At 29.1% G+C, this 25,649-nt stretch overlaps 1 protein-coding gene and 1 long non-coding RNA gene across 7 annotated transcripts in view; both read left to right on the forward strand.

Moving 5' to 3' along the window:
- Positions 1–16,793, forward strand: part of LOC111422290 (neuropeptide CCHamide-1 receptor-like) — a 45,758-nt gene extending 28,965 nt beyond the window's left edge. For 3 of the 5 annotated variants that reach the window (XR_011640268.1, XR_011640269.1, XR_011640270.1), the window contains exons 3-7: positions 2,105–2,331; positions 2,704–3,020; positions 15,441–15,682; positions 15,742–16,087; positions 16,177–16,793. Coding sequence is in view for 2 of the 5 variants with exons in the window: in XM_071195724.1 (XP_071051825.1) it covers positions 2,105–2,331; positions 2,704–3,020; positions 15,441–15,682; positions 15,742–15,970 (1,015 nt within the window). In the remaining 3 variants the exon portion in view is untranslated. Of the gene's footprint in view, positions 1–2,104; positions 2,332–2,703; positions 3,021–15,440; positions 15,683–15,741; positions 16,091–16,176 lie in introns of those variants that run through there. The other 2 variants (XM_071195725.1, XM_071195724.1) reach the window with 2 other exon arrangements.
- A 56-nt stretch (positions 16,794–16,849) lies between these two features.
- The window catches only part of LOC139429853 (uncharacterized), a 45,765-nt gene continuing 36,965 nt past the window's right edge, over positions 16,850–25,649 (forward strand). For both annotated transcript variants that reach the window (XR_011640428.1, XR_011640430.1), the window contains exon 1: positions 16,850–17,093. This is a non-coding gene — a long non-coding RNA (uncharacterized lncRNA). The remainder of the gene's footprint in view (positions 17,094–25,649) is intronic.

A 25,649-nucleotide genomic window follows, 5' to 3' on the forward strand; every position in this document is an offset into this window, starting at 1 on the left:
CAAAGATGCCAAGAACGGAAAGAGGTGCGGACATTGTGCGACTGAGGGACATGAATATAGAGAGTGCAAACAGAAGGGACAGGACCCGGCATGCGCAAACTGCAGGGAGGTAGGGATGAAGGGGGATCATGAAGCTGGGAGCAAGGAGTGTCCACAGAGGGTGAGGGAGTTGGAGAGAAGGGACAGGATGACTGATTATGAAGGAGAGGGTGTGGTAATGGAAAAGGTCCGGGGAAATTTACCAAAAAACTAGGTGAGGGGGGGAAGGAGGAATGGCAAAGGATACGAGCGAGTTGGTGGGAGACAGGGGCCGGACGAAAGTGGTGTTTTGGAATGTGGCAGGTGTAACGAATAAAGGAACGCAGTTCTGGGAATACTTGAAGGGCTTTGACGTGATCTGTTTGGCGGAGACATGGGTAGACGAAGCGGGGTGGGAGAGGATAAAGGGGAAAATGCCAGGGGGGTACAGATGGGACTGCGTCCATGCAGAAAGGAGGAGCAAGAAGGGGAGGGCGAGTGGTGGAATTATAACTGGAATCACCAGGGGGAGGGTGGAGGAAAGCGAGATGGAGGCGGAGTGGAGAAAAAAAGGGATGGTGAAGAGGGAGATCAGGCTGGGAAGGGAAAAGGTGCAAATAGTCACGGTGTACAGCAGATCTATGAAGGAGACAAAGAATCAATGGGAAGGGATGTTGGGAGAAGGGAAGGAGGGGTATATAATAATGGGAGGAGACTTCAACGCGAGAGTGGGGGAAGGGGGAGGAAGGCTGGGGACATGGGGAGAGGAGAGGGGGCGAGGGTTGAAGGATAAGGTGCAGAATGGGAAAGGAAGAGAATTGTTGCAGTGGGTGGAGAAGAACGGATGGGAGATACTGAACGGTAATAAGGAGGAGGGAGAAGAAGGGGAGTACACATATACAGGGACAAGGGGGGCGTCGGTAATTGATTACGTGGTGGTGGACCAAGAGATGTGGGATAGGGTGGGAGAATCAGTAGAATCGGATCACCAACCGCTGGAATTGGTACTAAGGGGCGCGTGGGGGAGAGGGAGTTTGAATCGGGAAAGAAAAAGTATAAGGGCTGACTGGTCGGAAACACTTTAGGGAAAAGTTGGAAGGGTGGCGACGGAGAGTGGAGATGTCTAGGGGGGTGGACGAGCTGGCGCGGGTGGCGGGGGAAGCGATATCGAAGAAAGAGTACGTACGAGGGGGCAGTGCAAAGCTAGGCAGGAACGAATGGTGGGATGGTGAGTGCATGGGGGCGAAGAGAGAGGCGAGAAGGAAGTTGAGACAGTGGCGGAGAGGGTTGGCGGGGGTGGAAGAATATAGGGAAGCATTGAGGGGATATAAAGAGATATGCAAAAGAAAAAAGAAAGAATTGAGGGAGAGGGAGGCGGAAGAGATTAGAAGGGTGAGACAAGAGGGTGAAGTTTGGAAATATATAAACAAAATAAGTTATTTTTATAATAAAGTGGCCTTAATTATCGCCGATGAAAAGAATAGAGCTTGTCACGTGCACTGGATTGTAACGGTTAATATTAGATATTGCTAGAAACGTGATTAAACCTGACACACGAACGATATTAAAACTTTTCGAATAGAAAATTTCCAAAGACGCCTTCAACAAAAATACTTTTGTTGAAATTTTTATATCAAAAGTCTTCGTAATTAACTTTTATAAATGAAATAAAAATGTTTTGATATAATAAAATTTTATTTTTTAATGAATTTTTACATTTTTGTACTATAATAAATACATTTACATTTAAATATGGAAATTAAACTTTTCAATTTATTATCAAATACAAAATTTTATATTTTTAGACCATAACGGAGTTGTTTAAAATTTGAATTAGAATCGAGTTAAAATCGGAAAAGTTCATGAATACATATCGATAATTTAATTTGTCTACGCCGATGTTCACCAATTAATTCTCGTTTGAAAACGAATTTTCATCCTCTTTATCCGCCGTATAAGTGACTTTAAACTACAAAGAGGAAAAACGACGCTTCCAATCTCTTTTGAAATGAATGTAAATTACCTTTTCTCTGTATTTTAAATGTTTTATTCCCTCAATTTTAATTTTATTTTCTTTCTATTTCAGCTATATCCTGTCTTTGGCTTTGGGCGACCTCGTCGTCTTGTTAACATCAGTACCCTTCACTTCAATCGTTTACACGTACGAGTCTTGGCCATGGGGTGAAATCATCTGCAAAATATCTGAAACAGCTCAAGATGTTTCAATCGGTGTTTCAGTTTTTACATTAACAGCCCTTTCAGCGGATAGATTTTTCGCAATCGTCGATCCCATGAAGAAATTTCACAACAGTGGTAAGTAAAATAGTTATTTTTTGTTGTCGGTTTAATGTTTAATTTTCCAAGACGTTTATTGCGACGGAGAAGAGCACTTTTAGTATTACGACCTTCTTAAAACTCAACGATGAACAATATAATCCTTTAAGCTTGAACGTTTATTTTTAGAAACGTCAACCGTTGCATATTAATTTTTACCCCTTGCGTTGCATTTTTCTTTACAACAGTGGTAAATGTTAACTCTAAAATCAACAAAGTCACGCAATACATGTGTATAATTGCCTCGTGAACTTTGATTCCAAAAAAATTTACATAAAACATAAAAATCCAAGTTAAAGAAATGATTTTTTGACACGAAATCATAAAAAATTAATTCTTATTTATTTTAAGGGAGTGTAAAAGGAGCGACCAGTTTCACCTTCGGAGTGGCAATTTCAATTTGGATTTTGGCAATAATTTTGGCGATTCCTTCCGCAATCGGTTCGCATCTCGTAGATTTCGAAGGCCGCATCATATTCACCGTTTGCTATCCATTCCCGAAAAACTGGCTCAACAATAAATACCCACAAGTAAACGTCATGCTGAAATTTTTAATACTTTACGTAATCCCGCTGACGATTATTGCCGTTTTCTATTTGAACATGGCAAATTACCTCATCGTGAGCACAAGAAACGTTCCCGGGGAAATTCAAGGAACACAAAGACAGGTTAGTTAGGATAATTTTAATTTTTGTTAGATATTTTGTTTTCTAGATATTAGTATAAAATTAAAAGTTTATGTCTTTTATTTTATATAGAATTAAAGTCCAACTAGTTTCAGTTCTTGGTTATCTTCACAGACTCTACAAATAGATTAATATCTCTTATTTTATCCATTTTACAAACGACAGCAGTAGGTAGCGCTAGTTAGCATAAGATGTCAACTTTAATTTTGTTATTATATTAGTAATTTTCATAAAATAACCTTTAAAATGAGTCCAAACTTGACGCATTTATCTCAAAAAACCAAAAAGTTCGAATTTTCAACTTTTAATTTTGACATATTTGTCAACTTCATAAAAAATCCTTTAAAATGAGTCCAAACTCGACATATTTAACTTTAATATTAATGGAAATACAATCACTTCCGGTTTGAAACGTCAACGTCAATTTTGACATATTTGTCATCTTCATTAAAAAACCTTTAAAATGAGCCCAAAGATGACGCATTTATCTCAATAAACAAAAAAGTTAGAATAAAAAATATTAAACCTGAAGTTAGCAACAATGAAAATAGCAATTTAATTTTTAAAAATTAATACCAACCTTAATTTTTTATTATATTTTTGTTTTTATGCCAAATATTAAGACATTTTATAAAAATTAAGAATATGTCAAAATTGACGTTGACATTCTTAACCGAAAGTTGACCATAACTTCATTAATATTGAAGATAAATATGTCATGTTTGTACTCATTTTAAAGAGTTTTTAATGAAGATTACAAATATGTCAAAATTGAGGTTGACATTTTAAACCTGAAGTTAGTTATTATATAATAGAAGTTTTATAACTGAAGTTAATCTAGTGTTAGCACTTTTCCGCACTTTCTTTTTATTTTTAACGTGTTCTTCTTGGATCATTTCACATTGATTAAAAAAAAAATCGTCGATTTTTAAGGCAGATGATGATTATTGAATTTTTCCCAAGTTTCTTAATATTTCTTTTGTTATAAAAGAGTGTTCTTGAACTTTTAATTTTGACATATTTGTCAACTTCATAAAAAATCCTTTAAAATGAGTCTAAACTCGACATATTTAACGTTAATAATAATGGAAATACAATCACTTCCGGTTTGAAACATCAACGTCAATTTTGACATATTTGTCATCTTCATTAAAAAACCTTTAAAATGAGCCCAAAGATGACGCATTTATCTCAATAAACAAAAAAATTAGAATAAAAAACATTAAACCCGAAGTTAGCAACAATGAAAATAGCAATTTAGTTTTTAGATATTAATACCAACCTTAATTTTTAATTTTTTTTTGTTATATTTTTGTTTTTATGACAAATATTAACACATTTTATAAAAATTATAAATGTCAAAATGACATTGACATTTCAAACCGGAAGTTGCTTATATCTCGAGTAATATAGGAATTTAAAGTATCATGTTTGGACTTATTTTAAAGGATTTTTCACAACGATTACAAATATGTCAAAATTGACGTTGACATTCTTAACCGGAAGTTGACCATAACTTCATTAATATTGAAGATAAATATGTCGTGTTTGTACTCATTTTAAAGGATTTTTAATGAAGATTACAAATATATCAAAATTGAGGTTGACATTTTAAACCTGAAGTTAGTTATCGTATAATAGAAGTTTTATAACTGAACTTAATCTAGTGTTAGCACTTTTCCGCACTTTCTTTTTATTTTTAACGTGTTTTTCTTGGATCATTTCACATTGATTAAAAAAAAATCGTCGATTATTAAGGCACATGATGATTATTGAATTTTTCCCAAGGTTCTTAATATTTCTTTTGTTATAAAAGAGTGTTTGAACTTTTAATTTTGATGTATTTGTCAACTCCATAAAAAATCCTTTAAAACAAGTCCAAACTCGACATATTTAACGTTAATAGTAATGGAAATACAATCACTTCCGGTTTGAAATGTCAACGTCAATTTTGACATATTTGTCATCTTCATTAAAAAACCTTAAAAATGAGCCCAAAGATGACGCATTTATCTCAATAAACAAAAAAATTAGAATAAAAAACATTAAACCCGAAGTTAGCAACAATGAAAATAGCAATTTAGTTTTTAGATATTAATACCAACCTTAATTTTTAATTTTTTTTTGTTATATTTTTGTTTTTATGACAAATATTAACACATTTTATAAAAATTATAAATGTCAAAATGACATTGACATTTCAAACCGGAAGTTGCTTATATCTCGAGTAATATAGGAATTTAAAGTATCATGTTTGGACTTATTTTAAAGGATTTTTCACAACGATTACAAATATGTCAAAATTGACGTTGACATTCTTAACCGGAAGTTGACCATAACTTCATTAATATTGAAGATAAATATGTCGTGTTTGCACTCATTTCAAAGGATTTTTAATGAAGATTACAAATATGTCAAAATTGAGGTTGTCATTTTAAACCTAAAGTTAATTATCATATAATAGAAGTCTTATAACTGATGTTAATCTAGTGTTAGTCACTTTTCCGCACTTTCTTTTTATTTTTAACGTGTTTTTCTTGGATCCCCGATTTTTAAGGCACATGATGATTATTGAATTTTTCCCAAGTTTCTTAATATTTCTTTTGTTATAAAAGAGTGTTCTTGAACCTTTAATTTTGACATATTTGTCAACTCCATAAAAAATCCTTTAAAATGAGTCCAAACTCGACATATTTAACGTTAATAGTAATGGAAATACAATCACTTCCGGTTTGAAACGTCAACGTCAATTTTGACATATTTGTCATCTTCATTAAAAAACCTTTAAAATGAATCCAAAGATGACGTACTTATCTAAAAAAACAAAAAAGTTAGAAAAAGTTAAACCCGAAGTTAGCAACAATGAAGATAGCAATTTAATTATTAAATATTAATACCAACCTTAATTTTTTTTTTTTTAATATAACTTTTATTAATTTTTGTTTTTATGACAAATATTAAAACATTTTATAAAAATTATTAATATATCAGACTGGCATTGACATTTCAAACCGGAAGTCGCTTATATCTCGAGTAATATTGGAATTAAACGTATCATGTTTGGACTCATTTTAAAGGATTTTTCACGACAATTACAAATATGTCAAAATTGACGTTGACATTCTTAACCGGAAGTTGACCATAACTTCATTAATATTGAAGATAAATATGTCGTGTTTGTACTCATTTTAAAGGATTTTTAAGGAAGATTATAAATATGTCAAAATTGAGGTTGATATTTTAAATCTGAAGTTAGTTAAGAGTACAAAATCAAACTCTAGCTTATTTTCTTCAAACATTTTTACACTCTCTCTAGTTTTAGTGATTAAATTTATGCCACGACTTACAGAAACACCCTGTATGCCCTCTGTGCTTGTGATAGCTGTCATCAGTGTTCTGTGATAAATAAAAAGGGACAGGTACCAAACAATTTTCAATAGTTTGAGCCTGTCTATTCTGAGAAGTTTTATATTTTTAAAGAGATGAAAACGAAAATCCCGTTTTTCTCACCATAATTCATTAGTCGCTTAGTCAAGTGATGCATTTATTTCATCTTAAATTTATGACTCGCGGGAGTTAATCCCGTTGTAAATTCAATTAGGGAGAGGTCTTTAGCTTGAACTTATCGCGTTCGCTCAAAACGTTGTTTCGCCGTCTCTGCTCGAGACGGGAACGATGCGAAAAGGTTGAAAATGGGTTGTACATAAAATCGAACTTGTCGGGAAGGATTCATTTTATACCGCCACTGGAAAAGTAAATCCTAAATTGCCAAGATAAATTGAGGGCTTTTGAATATTCAATATTTCTTGGTATTTCTCTATCTCATCCGGTTTCGTTTTATTTACTCTTATTTCTCAAACTTAATGGAAAATTAATGTCGGCTGGTTCTGATTGAGTTATTATTATTTATAGAAACTTGTTAACATTTCTTAAAAAGTGAGGTTATAAAGTTTTATAACTCTCCGTTTGATTTATTTATGAAGGTTAATTATTCATCGCAGCATAAACGAGCCATAAAAATCTTCTTGGTTATAATTTAATAAAGATTGCAATTTCTCCGCTATTTCGGGCCCGGAAATACAGTTTTTCTGCGGATAAGATTTTCCTTTAGGGTCATATTTTCATTAAAATGGAATCTTAACCCAATAAAAACATCTTATCAACTTATATGAATGTATATCTCTTGCAATATATCATAAATATCATAATATAACTCGATTCAATTCCAATTAACTAACACGACGATTTTTTAAATGAGCTGCTTAAGAAGTAGTTAATTCAAAATGAATGAATTGATATGTAGTATAATAAATGGCGATAATCCGAGTATCCAGCTCGACGGATCAATTTTAGACTAAGAAAAATGGGGCAAGAACCACGGTGCGTTGAACACGATAAGAAGACCTTTTTGCTATCCTTGGTTAATTTGTAGTTTCAACTTCCATAATTCATTCCATGCCATTTGGAATCTTCTCGATCCATTCACCTAAGTAGGTTTACACGATATGAAACTATCTTATTTATGTTATAGCCCATCAAAGACGTTTCTCAACATTTTTATTACAATTGTTTTAGGGGAAGTGTGCGTGAAACTTTCATAGTCCCTACTCTCTTTTTGATAGATAACACCACGAATGATACAGATAAAAGAAAATTTCAGGAGTAACCCAAAAGTTACAGTTTTGAATTATTTATTGAAATATATGTCTAAAAACAATTCGCGCCAATAGAATGGCATTTGTTTTAAAGAATTAACCTCAAAGAACTTGTCGTATCAAGATGCTCTAGAAGGTAAATCGACGCCCTACTATAAAACGACCGCAATGTCATTCGCTTGTAGCAGCTAGGAGTAGTTCCAGATCCTGAAAGCAGTAAGTGGTGTTATGGAAGCAGTATCTAGTCTTCTCCAAGCAGATTATAATCTTTTCCACCAGTATCTAGCATTTTGGTACCTTCTTTGAAGAGCATAACTCTTCTTTCCAAGTAGTTATTAATCTTTTCCAGCAATATCTAACATTCTGGAAGCGATAGGTAACTTTTTGAAAAGCAAATCTCTTTTCCAAACAAGTCTTTGAAAGCAATAAGTGGTCTTGAAGCAGTATTCTGCCTGTCCAACAAAGTCACAACCTTTAACAGCAGTGTTTAGCATTCTGGAAGTAATACGTATAATTTTGAAAACAGTATCTAGTCTTTTCCAAGTAAGTTGTGGTCTTTCTCTGCAGTATTCTGCGTCTCTCAAGGCGGCTAAACCCGAATAAGTCTAGTTCTAGGTGTTGTGTTAGTTCTAGTGATAGTGCTAGTGTAAAACTAGAATTAACACTAGACCTAGAACTAGAAATATTCGGGTTTTGCCTTAAAAGACGTTCGGCTAAACCTGAATATTTCTATTTCTAGATCTACTGTTTGTTCTAGTGATCTAACACTAGCAGTGTTGAATTTTATGGCTTATACTGAGATTGTTTTTTGTGGCAGTATCTTCCCGAACGTAGCACGCATTGAGACCTTGTATTTTGGCAGCAATTGGGTCTTTTGCCATTTTTCTGGAATTTGGGCAACCAGCTTATAGTACATATTACACAGTGCATTTTTCGGATTATCAACTCAATACACATTTACGACTTTGGATTAACTAAGAAAAGGAAATGTCTGATTTTGATTATTTAAGTCTTGCGGTTGAGGCTCAGAATAGGTTCTTTTTATCATTTCATTATTTGCAAATTAAAATTTCCTGGTTTCTATGGAAATATATTTTTATACTCATTTAAATATTTGAAGTAACGGCTCGAGAGACTCTTCACAAAAAGTTATTTCGAATAACGAATAGTCCTATTGATGATAAACGAGTGTTTCACTTCCATAATGCGAAACAGGATATTGATTTCTCATTCGTTTATTGTGAGGACTTAAACGTGCACATAATGCTTTCGCAATAAAATAAATCTTGCAGATACAAACTGTGATAGTGTAATATTAGACTTTGCTTTCTAGTTCAAACTAGATTCATACAATTTCGGATTTTCATTTAGTGTGTTGTTCGCGATAAATTGAGTAATTAAAAATATTTCATAAAATGTTAATTATTAAATTTGACATTTCAGTCGGTTAATTCCTAATTACTATTACAAAAATAAGACAAAATTTATTATTATATTCGTCATCTTCATAAAAAATCCTTTAAAATGAGTCCAAACTCGACATATTTAACTTTAATATTAATGGAGATACAATCACTACCGGTTTGAAACGTCAACGTCAATTTTGACATATTTGTCATCTTCATTAAAAAACCTTTAAAATGAGTCCAAAGATGGCGCACTTATCTCAAGAAACAAAAAAGTTACAATAAAAAACATTAAACCTGAAGTTAGCAACAATGAAGATAGCAATTTAATTTTTAAATATTAATACCAACCTTAATTTTTGATTTTTTTTGTTATATTTTTGTTTTTGTGACAAATATTAAGATATTTTATAAAACTTAAGAATATGTCAAAATGACATTGACATTTCAAACCGGAAGTTGTTTATATCTCGAGTAATATTGAAATTAAACGTATCATGTTTGGACTCATTTTAAAGGATTTTTCACGACGATTACAAATATGTCAGAATTGACGTTGACATTCTTAACCGGAAGTTGACCATGACTTCATTAATATTGAAGATAAATATGTCGTGTTTGTACTCATTTTAAAGGATTTTTAATGAAAATTACAAATATGTCAAAATTGAGGTTGTCTTTTCAAACCTGAAGTTAGTTATTCATATAATAGACAAATGGACAACTTCGTGGTGTTCTTTCATGATGTATTCTATATTAAAAAAACCTTTAAAATGTGTCCAAACATGATGCATTTATCTCAAAAAACCAAAAAGTTCGAACTTTCAACTTTTAATTTTGACATATTTGTCAACTTTATAAAAAATCCTTTAAAATGAGTCCAAACTCGACATATTTAACTTTAATATTAATGGAGATACAATCACTTCCGGTTTGAAACGTCAACGTCAATTTTGACATATTTGTCATCTTCATTAAAAAACCTTTAAAATGAGTCCAAAGATGACGTACTTATCTCAAGAAACAAAAAAGTTACAATAAAAAACATTAAACCTGAAGTTAGCAACAATGAAGATAGCAATTTAATTTTTAAATATTAATACCAACCTTAATTTTTGATTTTTTTTGTTATATTTTTGTTTTTGTGACAAATATTAAGATATTTTATAAAAATTAAGAATATGTCAAAATGACATTGACATTTCAAACCGGAAGTTGTTTATATCTCGAGTAATATTGAAATTAAACGTATCATGTTTGGACTCATTTTAAAGGATTTTTCACGACGATTACAAATATGTCAAAATTGACGTTGACATTCTTAACCGGAAGTTGACCATAACTTCACTAATATTGGAGATAAATATGTCGTGTTTGTACTCATTTTAAAGGATTTTTAATGAAAATTACAAATATGTCAAAATTGAGGTTGTCTTTTCAAACCTGAAGTTAGTTATTCATATAATAGACAAATGGACAACTTCGTGGTGTTCTTTCATGATGTATTCTATATTAAAAAAACCTTTAAAATGTGTCCAAACATGATGCATTTATCTCAAAAAACCAAAAAGTTCGAACTTTCAACTTTTAATTTTGACATATTTGTCAACTTTATAAAAATCCTTTAAAATGAGTCCAAACTCGACATATTTAACTTTAATATTAATGGAAATACAATCACTTCCGGTTTGAAACGTCAATTTTGACATATTTGTCATCTTCATTAAAAAACCTTTAAAATGAGTCCAAAGATGACGCACTTATCTCAAGAAACAAAAAAGTTACAATAAAAAACATTAAACCTGAAGTTAGCAACAATGAAGATAGCAATTTAATTTTTAAATATTAATACCAACCTTAATTTTTGATTTTTTTTGTTATATTTTTGTTTTTGTGACAAATATTAAGATATTTTATAAAAATTAAGAATATGTCAAAATGACATTGACATTTCAAACCGGAAGTTGTTTATATCTCGAGTAATATTGAAATTAAACGTATCATGTTTGGACTCATTTTAAAGGATTTTTCACGACGATTACAAATATGTCAAAATTGACGTTGACATTCTTAACCGGAAGTTGACCATAACTTCACTAATATTGGAGATAAATATGTCGTGTTTGTACTCATTTTAAAGGATTTTTAATGAAAATTACAAATATGTCAAAATTGAGGTTGTCTTTTCAAACCTGAAGTTAGTTATTCATATAATAGACAAATGGACAACTTCGTGGTGTTCTTTCATGATGTATTCTATATTAAAAAAACCTTTAAAATGTGTCCAAACATGATGCATTTATCTCAAAAAACCAAAAAGTTCGAACTTTCAACTTTTAATTTTGACATATTTGTCAACTTTATAAAAAATCCTTTAAAATGAGTCCAAACTCGACATATTTAACTTTAATATTAATGGAAATACAATCACTTCCGGTTTGAAACGTCAATTTTGACATATTTGTCATCTTCATTAAAAAACCTTTAAAATGAGTCCAAAGATGACGCACTTATCTCAAGAAACAAAAAAGTTACAATAAAAAACATTAAACCGGAAGTTAGCAACAATGAAGATAGCAATTTAATTTTAAAATATTAATACCAACCTTAATTTTTGATTTTTTTTGTTATATTTTTGTTTTTGTGACAAATATTAAGATATTTTATAAAAATTAAGAATATGTCAAAATGACATTGACATTTCAAACCGGAAGTTGTTTATATCTCGAGTAATATTGAAATTAAACGTATCATGTTTGGACTCATTTTAAAGGATTTTTCACGACGATTAGAAATATGTCAGAATTGACATTGACATTCTTAACCGGAAGTTGACCATAACTTCACTAATATTGGAGATAAATATGTCGTGTTTGTACTCATTTTAAAGGATTCTTAATGAAGATTACAAATATGTCAAAATTGAGGTTGACATTTTTAAACTTGAAGTTAGTTATTCATATAATAGACAAATGGACAACTTCGTGGTGTTCTTTCATGATTCATGTATTAAAAAAACCTTTAAAATGTGTTCAAACATGATGCATTTATCTCAAAAAACCAAAAAGTTCGAACTTTCAACTTTTAATTTTGACATATTTGTCAACTTTTAATTTTGACATATTTGTCAACTTTATAAAAATCCTTTAAAATGAGTCCAAACTCGACATATTTAACTTTAATATTAATGGAAATACAATCACTTCCGGTTTGAAACGTCAATTTTGACATATTTGTCATCTTCATTAAAAAACCTTTAAAATGAGTCCAAAGATGACGCACTTATCTCAAGAAACAAAAAAGTTACAATAAAAAACATTAAACCTGAAGTTAGCAACAATGAAGATAGCAATTTAATTTTTAAGTATTAATACCAACCTTAATTTTTGATTTTTTTTGTTGTATTTTTGTTTTTGTGACAAATATTAAGATATTTTATAAAAATTAAGAATATGTCAAAATGACATTGACATTTCAAACCGGAAGTTGTTTATATCTCGAGTAATATTGAAATTAAACGTATCATGTTTGGACTCATTTTAAAGGATTTTTCACGACGATTACAAATATGTCAGAATTGACGTTGACATTCTTAACCGGAAGTTGACCATAACTTCATTAATATTGAAGACAAATATGTCGTGTTTGTACTCATTTTAAAGGATTTTTAATGAAGATTACAAATATGTCAAAATTGAGGTTGACATTTTTAAACTTGAAGTTAGTTATTCATATAATAGACAAATGGACAACTTCGTGGTGTTCTTTCATGATTCATGTATTAAAAAAACCTTTAAAATGTGTTCAAACATGATGCATTTATCTCAAAAAACCAAAAAGTTCGAACTTTCAACTTTTAATTTTGACATATTTGTCAACTTTTAATTTTGACATATTTGTCAACTTTATAAAAATCCTTTAAAATGAGTCCAAACTCGACATATTTAACTTTAATATTAATGGAAATACAATCACTTCCGGTTTGAAACGTCAATTTTGACATATTTGTCATCTTCATTAAAAAACCTTTAAAATGAGTCCAAAGATGACGCACTTATCTCAAGAAACAAAAAAGTTACAATAAAAAACATTAAACCTGAAGTTAGCAACAATGAAGATAGCAATTTAATTTTTAAATATTAATACCAACCTTAATTTTTGATTTTTTTTGTTATATTTTTGTTTTTGTGACAAATATTAAGATATTTTATAAAAATTAAGAATATGTCAAAATGACATTGACATTTCAAACCGGAAGTTGTTTATATCTCGAGTAATATTGAAATTAAACGTATCATGTTTGGACTCATTTTAAAGGATTTTTCACGACGATTACAAATATGTCAAAATTGACGTTGACATTCTTAACCGGAAGTTGACCATAACTTCACTAATATTGGAGATAAATATGTCGTGTTTGTACTCATTTTAAAGGATTTTTAATGAAAATTACAAATATGTCAAAATTGAGGTTGTCTTTTCAAACCTGAAGTTAGTTATTCATATAATAGACAAATGGACAACTTCGTGGTGTTCTTTCATGATGTATTCTATATTAAAAAAACCTTTAAAATGTGTCCAAACATGATGCATTTATCTCAAAAAACCAAAAAGTTCGAACTTTCAACTTTTAATTTTGACATATTTGTCAACTTTATAAAAAATCCTTTAAAATGAGTCCAAACTCGACATATTTAACTTTAATATTAATGGAAATACAATCACTTCCGGTTTGAAACGTCAATTTTGACATATTTGTCATCTTCATTAAAAAACCTTTAAAATGAGTCCAAAGATGACGCACTTATCTCAAGAAACAAAAAAGTTACAATAAAAAACATTAAACCTGAAGTTAGCAACAATGAAGATAGCAATTTAATTTTAAAATATTAATACCAACCTTAATTTTTGATTTTTTTTGTTATATTTTTGTTTTTGTGACAAATATTAAGATATTTTATAAAAATTAAGAATATGTCAAAATGACATTGACATTTCAAACCGGAAGTTGTTTATATCTCGAGTAATATTGAAATTAAACGTATCATGTTTGTACTCATTTTAAAGGATTTTTTACGACGATTACAAATATGTCAGAATTAACGTTGACATTCTTAACCGGAAGTTGACCATAACTTCATTAATATTGAAGACAAATATGTCGTGTTTGTACTCATTTTAAAGGATTTTTAATGAAGATTACGAATATGTCAAAATTGAGGTTGACATTTTTAAACCTGAAGTTAGTTATCATATAATAGACAAATGGACAACTTCATGGTGTTCTTTAATGATGTATTTTTTATTAAAAAAACCTTTAAAATGAGTCCAAACAAGACGCACTTATCTAAAAAAACAAAAAAGTTAGAATAAAAACATTAAACTTGAAGTTAGCAACAATGAAGATAGCAATTTAATTTTTAAATATTAATACCAACCTTAATTTATTATTTTTTTCTATTATATTTTTATTTTTGTACCAAATATTAAGCCACTTTATAAAAATTAAGAATATATCGAAATGACGTTGACATTTCAAACCGGAAGTTGCTTATATCTCGATTAATATTGAAATTAAACGTATCATGTTTGGACTCATTTTAAAGGATTTTTCACCACGATTACAAATATGTCAAAATTGACATTGACATTCTTAACCGGAAGTTGACCATAACTTCACTAATATTGAAGATAAATATGTCGTGTTTGTACTCATTTTAAAGGATTTTTAATGAAGATTACAAATATGTCAAAATTGAGGTTTACATTTTAAACCTGAAGTTAGTTATGATATAATAGACAAATGGACAACTTCATGGTGATCTTTCATGATTAAAAAAAAAGTTAGAATGGTTTTAATGATATAAAATTTACAAATTGAAGTTAATAGATTGATTAAATCCAATTCTAGCTCGTATATAACAATGAATGGGTGTTATCCGAGGGATAAATAAACGGACGGACGTCGGTTCGTCCTGTGTAAATTTTCTCCCGTATCGGATCTGATCCCGGCGAGGTTCTCACCCTCGCGTAACGAGAACGGCCAACGTCAACGTTGTAAATTGTAATTAATGCTCATAAACCCGTTACGTCAAAATCACCAATAACTTCCGATTATTTATGATAATTATCTCCATTATCAAAACCACGAAACGCCATTTAAAAAAAAATCGATGCCTTACAAATCTTATTATCCATCATATCCCTTTCTTTTAAAACCGTTTTACTTTTTATTTTCGCATCGAATTGAACGTCGTAAAACAACGAGATTTTTCGTTCTTAAAACATACATAAAACTCGTCTCTTGTTCCCTCTTTGTGTATTATGTATCTTTGTCGTAGATTCGTGCCAGGAAAAAGGTGGCGATAACCGTACTGATATTCGTCTTCGTTTTCGCCATCTGCCTGCTGCCATATCACGCCTTCATGCTCTTCTTTTACTTCTATCCTAGCGCGGACAACGTCTACAACGATTTCTGGCATTATTTCCGAATTCTCGGATTCTGTTTGCGTTATCTTAACTCTTGCGCCAATCCTATTGCGCTTTATTGGGTTAGCGGCGCGTTTAGAAAGCATTTTAACAGGTAAGAATTAAGATTTTAATGTTAATTAATTAATTAATTAAAAAAAAATTTATTTAAAGATATCTTCTTTGTATAAAACCGAAAAGGGTAAGATGCGATACGTGTCAAGGTAATCGCGCGACGTCGATGTCGATGGCATCTTCAAAACGGCACCAATCTTTTTGTGTTAAAAGACACCAAGGGCGTCAAGTGTCGATTAACCGCAAGAATAACGAGCACATTTTGGGCCAAGAAACATCGATTACACTACTAGGGAATGGTATGGATCATGCTTGTACTAAAATGTGACTCTTTATTAACTCTTTGTTGCTAACAAAATAATTTTAAGTGAAAAGTGCGCTTTAACTTGTGAAAAGTGTTAAAATAAAAATGTGTGGGTGGAGGAAAATAATAATTAATAACAAAGTAGGTGATTTTTTTTGCTTTATCTTCAAATTAATCCAAAAAGAATTTAATTTAATTTTAATTTTATTTTTAATTATTTATTTTTTCAGATTTCAGTTCAAAATAAATAAGAAAAAAGGGGATAATACAACGCTTATTACATTACACAATAATTTACATTAATAATGTTTTTTTTTTTTAATTAAAACTAAAATCTAATCAAAAGAAAACTTGCCCGGAATTCAAGAAAAAAAATTTAATTAAAACTCGGAGTTATTTTCGTTGTAAAATAGAAAATGAGGTGGAAAATTCGTTCGTGCGTATGTTGTATGTACATTTTGAATATTTACACAAATAATAACCGAAAACCTTTCTTGTTGTCATTGTATATGTATGTACACGTAACGTAATAATAATAATAATAGATTCAGGGCGCGAAATGAATCCCATTCTGTTTGTTAGCCCCGAACAAACCAACTTTATTGGATTTTCATTTTATCATTTCAAACTCCCGAGAAAACTAGAAAATTATATTAACTTTTTAGATAAAACAAACATGCCGTGAAAAATTGAAACGTCTAACGGAAACGGAAATAAATAATTTATCTGTGTAAATACGATAACTTATTTTTGAGTAATGTGTATTAAAAAATAAGGAAATGTGATTAAAAAAAAGGAATAATTAAGCTATTTATTTTCTCTTAGAAATAAAAACTAATTAAATTAATTATTTTAAGAAGTTTTATTTTTATTTTCTTAATTAGTTATTTTTTGTAACAATTTGTTATATTTTGAAAAAATGTTGAATTTGGATTAAAACTTAGTTAACTGTGTTTCTGCAGATATCCTAATTTAAACGATGTGAGAAATTGAAAACGATGTCGGCGAGAACATTTAGGTTCGGTAGCGTTTTGAGAAAGCCAAGGAAATACGTAGGGAAAAGAAACTCATAAATCTTAGTCAAGAGGAACAATAACGACCACCTTATCCATACTCCAAATGATGCGAAGCTACAGCAAGGTGCAATGTAAGTACACTCAAGTATTATTTTTCCTTCTAACATGAATACGCACTTTTATATTAAACTTAATAAGCTCCAAGGGGAATTAATCCAATTCCATTACAACTATAGATTAGACACAAGTTATTGTAGTAAGTAAATAATTTTTGGAGTAATCGAGAGCCATTGGGAAGTATTCTAAATCACTCGGAGTAATTTGTAACCAATGAAAAGTATTGGGAATAACATTAAAATTGATTTAAAGCCATTCGGAGTAATTGGGATGTATTGAGAGGTCTTAGGAATTACTTGAGAACAATTGGGAGGCATTAAAAATCACTCGGATTAATTAGTAATCAATGAAAAGTATTGGGAATAATATTAAAATTTATTGAAAGCCATTCGGAGTAATTAATCCACGTGGAGAGGTATTAGGGATTACTTAGGATTGCTTGATATTAGGAATTTATTATAATCATTCAAGTAAACGTGCTACGTTGTTTGGTAACATGATTTAAAGCATAGACTGCAACTTGAGCACGATGAGTGCTTTCAAGACCTTTCAAGACTTATTATTTTCATTTTCATTTCTTAACTCTTGATGTCTGACATTGAGAGGTCTTAAGGAATTGCTTGGTGGCTTTAAGGAGTGATGTTGAGTGTTAATTTCCTGCCTTTGTAGTTTTTTGTGATCCTTTGCCATTCAACCTCAATTTTGACATATTTGTAATCTTCATTAAAAATCCTTTAAAATGAGTCCAAACATGATATGTTTAACTTCAATATTACCCGAGATATAAGCAACTTCCGGTTTGAAATGTCAATGTCATTTTGATATATTCTTAATTTTTATTAATTAAATGTCTTAAAATTTATCACAAAAAACGAAAATATAAAAAAATAAGCTTAAAAATTAAATTTCGGTATTAATATTTAAAAATTATGTTGCTAACTTCAGGTATGATATTTTTTATACAAACTTTTTTGTTTTTTAAGATAAATTAATTGACGTTTGGTCTCATTCGAAAAGTTATTTAATGAGGATTACGAATATATCAAGATTAAAGTTGACATTAACCCCATGAAGTTGTCAACTTTGAAATGTCAACCTCAATTTTGACGTATTTGTAATCGTCATTAAAAATCCTTTGAAATGAGTACCAACACGACATATTTAATTTCAGTATTAATGAAGTTATGGCCAATTTCCAGTTAGAAATGTCAACGTCAATTTTGACATATCCGTAATTTTATCAAAACGTCTTAAAATAAATATAATTTTTCATAAAAAACGAAAATACATGTAAAAATCTCAAAAATTAAGGTTGGTATTAGTATTTAAAAATTATGTTGCTAACTTCATTGTTGCCAACTTTAGGTTTAATATTTTTTATTCTAATTTTTTTGTATTTCGAGATAAATGCGTCATGTTTGGGCTCATTTTAAAGGTTATTTAATAAGGATTACGAATATATCAACATTAAAGTTGACATTAACCCCATGAAGTTGTCAACTTTGAAATGTCAACCTCAATTTTGACGTATTTGTAATCGTCATTAAAAATCCTTTGAAATGAGTACCAACACGACATATTTAATTTCAGTATTAATGAAGTTATGGCCAATTTCCAGTTAGAAATGTCAACGTCAATTTTGACATATCCGTAATTTTATCAAAATGTCTTAAAATAAATATAATTTTTCATAAAAAACGAAAATACAAGAAAAAATCCCAAAAATTAAGGTTGGTATTAGTATTTAAAAATTATGTTGCTAACTTCATTGTTGCCAACTTTAGGTTTAATATTTTTTATTCTAATTTTTTTGTATTTCGAGATAAATGCGTCATGTTTGGGCTCATTTTAAAGGTTATTTAATAAGGATTACGAATATATCAACATTAAAGTTGACATTAACCCCATGAAGTTGTCAACTTTGAAATGTCAACCTCAATTTTGACGTATTTGTAATCGTCATTAAGAATCCTTTGAAATGAGTACCAACACGACATATTTCATTTCAATATTAATGAAGTTATGGCCAATTTTCGGTTTGAAATGTCAACGTCAATTTTGACATGTCCGTAATTTTATCAAAACGTCTTAAAATAAATATAATTTTTCATAAAAAACGAAAATACATGTAAAAATCTCAAAAATTAAGGTTGGTATTAGTATTTAAAAATTATATTGCTAATTTCATTATTGGCAACTTCAGGTTTAATATTTTTTTATTCTAACTTTTTTGTTTTTCGAGATAAATGCGTCATGTTTGGGCTCATTTTAAAGGTTATTTAATAAGGATTACGAATATATCAACATCAAAGTTGACATTAACACCATGAAGTTGTCAACTTTGAAATGTCAACCTCAATTTTGACGTATTTGTAGTCGTCATTAAGAATCCTTTGAAATGAGTACCAACACGACATATTTCATTTCAATATTAATGAAGTTATGGCCAATTTTCGGTTTGAAATGTCAACGTCAATTTTGACATATCCGTAATTTTATCAAAACGTCTTAAAATAAATATAATTTTTCATAAAAAACGAAAATACATGAAAAAATCTCAAAAATTAAGGTTGGTATTAGTATTTAAAAATTATATTGCTAATTTCATTATTGGCAACTTCAGGTTTAATATTTTTTTATTCTAACTTTTTTGTTTTTCGAGATAAATGCGTCATGTTTGGGCTCATTTTAAAGGTTATTTAATAAAGATTACGAATATATCAACATTAAAGTTGACATTAACCCCATGAAGTTGTCAACTTTGAAATGTCAACCTCAATTTTGACGTATTTGTAATCGTCATTAAGAATCCTTTGAAATGAGTACCAACACGACATATTTCATTTCAATATTAATGAAGTTATGGCCAATTTTCGGTTTGAAATGTCAACGTCAATTTTGACATATCCGTAATTTTATCAAAATGTCTTAAAATAAATATAATTGTTCACAAAAAACGAAAATATAAGAAAAAATCCCAAAAATTAAGGTTGGTATTAGTATTTAAAAATTATGTTGCTAACTTCATTGTTGCCAACTTTAGGTTTAATATTTTTTATTCTATTTTTTTTTGTATTTCGAGATAAATGCGTCATGTTTGGGCTCATTTTAAAGGTTATTTAATAAGGATTACGAATATATCAACATTAAAGTTGACATTAACACCATGAAGTTGTCAACTTTGAAATGTCAACCTCAATTTTGACGTATTTGTAATCGTCATTAAGAATCCTTTGAAATGAGTACCAACACGACATATTTCATTTCAATATTAATGAAGTTATGGCCAATTTTCGGTTTGAAATGTCAACGTCAATTTTGACATATCCGTAATTTTATCAAAACGTCTTAAAATAAATATAATTTTTCATAAAAAACGAAAATACATGAAAAAATCTCAAAAATTAAGGTTGGTATTAGTATTTAAAAATTATATTGCTAATTTCATTATTGGCAACTTCAGGTTTAATATTTTTTTATTCTAACTTTTTTGTTTTTCGAGATAAATGCGTCATGTTTGGGCTCATTTTAAAGGTTATTTAATAAAGATTACGAATATATCAACATTAAAGTTGACATTAACCCCATGAAGTTGTCAACTTTGAAATGTCAACCTCAATTTTGACGTATTTGTAGTCGTCATTAAGAATCCTTTGAAATGAGTACCAACACGACATATTTCATTTCAATATTAATGAAGTTATGGCCAATTTTCGGTTTGAAATGTCAACGTCAATTTTGACATATCCGTAATTTTATCAAAACGTCTTAAAATAAATATAATTTTTCATAAAAAACGAAAATACATGTAAAAATCTCAAAAATTAAGGTTGGTATTAGTATTTAAAAATTATATTGCTAATTTCATTATTGGCAACTTCAGGTTTAATATTTTTTTATTCTAACTTTTTTGTTTTTCGAGATAAATGCGTCATGTTTGGGCTCATTTTAAAGGTTATTTAATAAGGATTACGAATATATCAACATTAAAGTTGACATTAACACCATGAAGTTGTCAACTTTGAAATGTCAACCTCAATTTTGACGTATTTGTAATCGTCATTAAGAATCCTTTGAAATGAGTACCAACACGACATATTTCATTTCAATATTAATGAAGTTATGGCCAATTTTCGGTTTGAAATGTCAACGTCAATTTTGACATGTCCGTAATTTTATCAAAACGTCTTAAAATAAATATAATTTTTCATAAAAAACGAAAATACATGTAAAAATCTCAAAAATTAAGGTTGGTATTAGTATTTAAAAATTATATTGCTAATTTCATTATTGGCAACTTCAGGTTTAATATTTTTTTATTCTAACTTTTTTGTTTTTCGAGATAAATGCGTCATGTTTGGGCTCATTTTAAAGGTTATTTAATAAGGATTACGAATATATCAACATTAAAGTTGACATTAACACCATGAAGTTGTCAACTTTGAAATGTCAACCTCAATTTTGACGTATTTGTAATCGTCATTAAAAATCCTTTGAAATGAGTACCAACACGACATATTTCATTTCAATATTAATGAAGTTATGGCCAATTTTCGGTTTGAAATGTCAACGTCAATTTTGACATGTCCGTAATTTTATCAAAACGTCTTAAAATAAATATAATTTTTCATAAAAAACGAAAATACATGTAAAAATCTCAAAAATTAAGGTTGGTATTAGTATTTAAAAATTATATTGCTAATTTCATTATTGGCAACTTCAGGTTTAATATTTTTTTATTCTAACTTTTTTGTTTTTCGAGATAAATGCGTCATGTTTGGGCTCATTTTAAAGGTTATTTAATAAGGATTACGAATATATCAACATTAAAGTTGACATTAACCCCATGAAGTTGTCAACTTTGAAATGTCAACCTCAATTTTGACGTATTTGTAATCGTCATTAAGAATCCTTTGAAATGAGTACCAACACGACATATTTCATTTCAATATTAATGAAGTTATGGCCAATTTTCGGTTTGAAATGTCAACGTCAGTTTTGACATATCCGTAATTTTATCAAAACGTCTTAAAATAAATATAATTTTTCATAAAAAACGAAAATACATGAAAAAATCTCAAAAGTTAAGGTTGGTATTAGTATTTAAAAATTATATTGCTAATTTCATTATTGGCAACTTCAGGTTTAATATTTTTTTATTCTAACTTTTTTGTTTTTCGAGATAAATGCGTCATGTTTGGGCTCATTTTAAAGGTTATTTAATAAAGATTACGAATATATCAACATTAAAGTTGACATTAACCCCATGAAGTTGTCAACTTTGAAATGTCAACCTCAATTTTGACGTATTTGTAGTCGTCATTAAGAATCCTTTGAAATGAGTACCAACACGACATATTTCATTTCAATATTAATGAAGTTATGGCCAATTTTCGGTTTGAAATGTCAACGTCAATTTTGACATATCCGTAATTTTATCAAAACGTCTTAAAATAAATATAATTTTTCATAAAAAACGAAAATACATGTAAAAATCTCAAAAATTAAGGTTGGTATTAGTATTTAAAAATTATATTGCTAATTTCATTATTGGCAACTTCAGGTTTAATATTTTTTTATTCTAACTTTTTTGTTTTTCGAGATAAATGCGTCATGTTTGGGCTCATTTTAAAGGTTATTTAATAAGGATTACGAATATATCAACATTAAAGTTGACATTAACACCATGAAGTTGTCAACTTTGAAATGTCAACCTCAATTTTGACGTATTTGTAATCGTCATTAAAAATCCTTTGAAATGAGTACCAACACGACATATTTCATTTCAATATTAATGAAGTTATGGCCAATTTTCGGTTTGAAATGTCAACGTCAATTTTGACATGTCCGTAATTTTATCAAAACGTCTTAAAATAAATATAATTTTTCATAAAAAACGAAAATACATGTAAAAATCTCAAAAATTAAGGTTGGTATTAGTATTTAAAAATTATATTGCTAATTTCATTATTGGCAACTTCAGGTTTAATATTTTTTTATTCTAACTTTTTTGTTTTTCGAGATAAATGCGTCATGTTTGGGCTCATTTTAAAGGTTATTTAATAAGGATTACGAATATATCAACATTAAAGTTGACATTAACCCCATGAAGTTGTCAACTTTGAAATGTCAACCTCAATTTTGACGTATTTGTAATCGTCATTAAGAATCCTTTGAAATGAGTACCAACACGACATATTTCATTTCAATATTAATGAAGTTATGGCCAATTTTCGGTTTGAAATGTCAACGTCAGTTTTGACATATCCGTAATTTTATCAAAACGTCTTAAAATAAATATAATTTTTCATAAAAAACGAAAATACATGAAAAAATCTCAAAAGTTAAGGTTGGTATTAGTATTTAAAAATTATATTGCTAATTTCATTATTGGCAACTTCAGGTTTAATATTTTTTTATTCTAACTTTTTTGTTTTTCGAGATAAATGCGTCATGTTTGGGCTCATTTTAAAGGTTATTTAATAAAGATTACGAATATATCAACATTAAAGTTGACATTAACCCCATGAAGTTGTCAACTTTGAAATGTCAACCTCAATTTTGACGTATTTGTAGTCGTCATTAAGAATCCTTTGAAATGAGTACCAACACGACATATTTCATTTCAATATTAATGAAGTTATGGCCAATTTTCGGTTTGAAATGTCAACGTCAATTTTGACATATCCGTAATTTTATCAAAACGTCTTAAAATAAATATAATTTTTCATAAAAAACGAAAATACATGTAAAAATCTCAAAAATTAAGGTTGGTATTAGTATTTAAAAATTATATTGCTAATTTCATTATTGGCAACTTCAGGTTTAATATTTTTTTATTCTAACTTTTTTGTTTTTCGAGATAAATGCGTCATGTTTGGGCTCATTTTAAAGGTTATTTAATAAGGATTACGAATATATCAACATTAAAGTTGACATTAACACCATGAAGTTGTCAACTTTGAAATGTCAACCTCAATTTTGACGTATTTGTAATCGTCATTAAAAATCCTTTGAAATGAGTACCAACACGACATATTTCATTTCAATATTAATGAAGTTATGGCCAATTTTCGGTTTGAAATGTCAACGTCAATTTTGACATGTCCGTAATTTTATCAAAACGTCTTAAAATAAATATAATTTTTCATAAAAAACGAAAATACATGTAAAAATCTCAAAAATTAAGGTTGGTATTAGTATTTAAAAATTATATTGCTAATTTCATTATTGGCAACTTCAGGTTTAATATTTTTTTATTCTAACTTTTTTGTTTTTCGAGATAAATGCGTCATGTTTGGGCTCATTTTAAAGGTTATTTAATAAGGATTACGAATATATCAACATTAAAGTTGACATTAACCCCATGAAGTTGTCAACTTTGAAATGTCAACCTCAATTTTGACGTATTTGTAATCGTCATTAAGAATCCTTTGAAATGAGTACCAACACGACATATTTCATTTCAATATTAATGAAGTTATGGCCAATTTTCGGTTTGAAATGTCAACGTCAGTTTTGACATATCCGTAATTTTATCAAAACGTCTTAAAATAAATATAATTTTTCATAAAAAACGAAAATACATGAAAAAATCTCAAAAGTTAAGGTTGGTATTAGTATTTAAAAATTATATTGCTAATTTCATTATTGGCAACTTCAGGTTTAATATTTTTTTATTCTAACTTTTTTGTTTTTCGAGATAAATGCGTCATGTTTGGGCTCATTTTAAAGGTTATTTAATAAAGATTACGAATATATCAACATTAAAGTTGACATTAACCCCATGAAGTTGTCAACTTTGAAATGTCAACCTCAATTTTGACGTATTTGTAGTCGTCATTAAGAATCCTTTGAAATGAGTACCAACACGACATATTTCATTTCAATATTAATGAAGTTATGGCCAATTTTCGGTTTGAAATGTCAACGTCAATTTTGACATATCCGTAATTTTATCAAAACGTCTTAAAATAAATATAATTTTTCATAAAAAACGAAAATACATGTAAAAATCTCAAAAATTAAGGTTGGTATTAGTATTTAAAAATTATATTGCTAATTTCATTATTGGCAACTTCAGGTTTAATATTTTTTTATTCTAACTTTTTTGTTTTTCGAGATAAATGCGTCATGTTTGGGCTCATTTTAAAGGTTATTTAATAAGGATTACGAATATATCAACATTAAAGTTGACATTAACACCATGAAGTTGTCAACTTTGAAATGTCAACCTCAATTTTGACGTATTTGTAATCGTCATTAAGAATCCTTTGAAATGAGTACCAACACGACATATTTCATTTCAATATTAATGAAGTTATGGCCAATTTCCGGTTAGAAATGTCAACGTCAATTTTAATTTTTCATAAAAAGCGAAAATACAAGATAAAATCTCAAAAATTAAGGTTGGTATTAGTATTTAAAAATTATGTTGCTAACTTCATTTTTGCCAACTTCAGGTTTAATGTTTTTTATTCTAACTTTTTTGTTTTTCGAGATAAATGCGTCATGTTTGATGAAAAATGCTTTAAAATGAGTCCAAACATGATACGTTTAATTCCAATATT

Source organism: Onthophagus taurus, chromosome 5, assembly GCF_036711975.1.
Source record: "Onthophagus taurus isolate NC chromosome 5, IU_Otau_3.0, whole genome shotgun sequence".
Taxonomy (NCBI): Eukaryota; Metazoa; Arthropoda; class Insecta; order Coleoptera; family Scarabaeidae; genus Onthophagus; species Onthophagus taurus.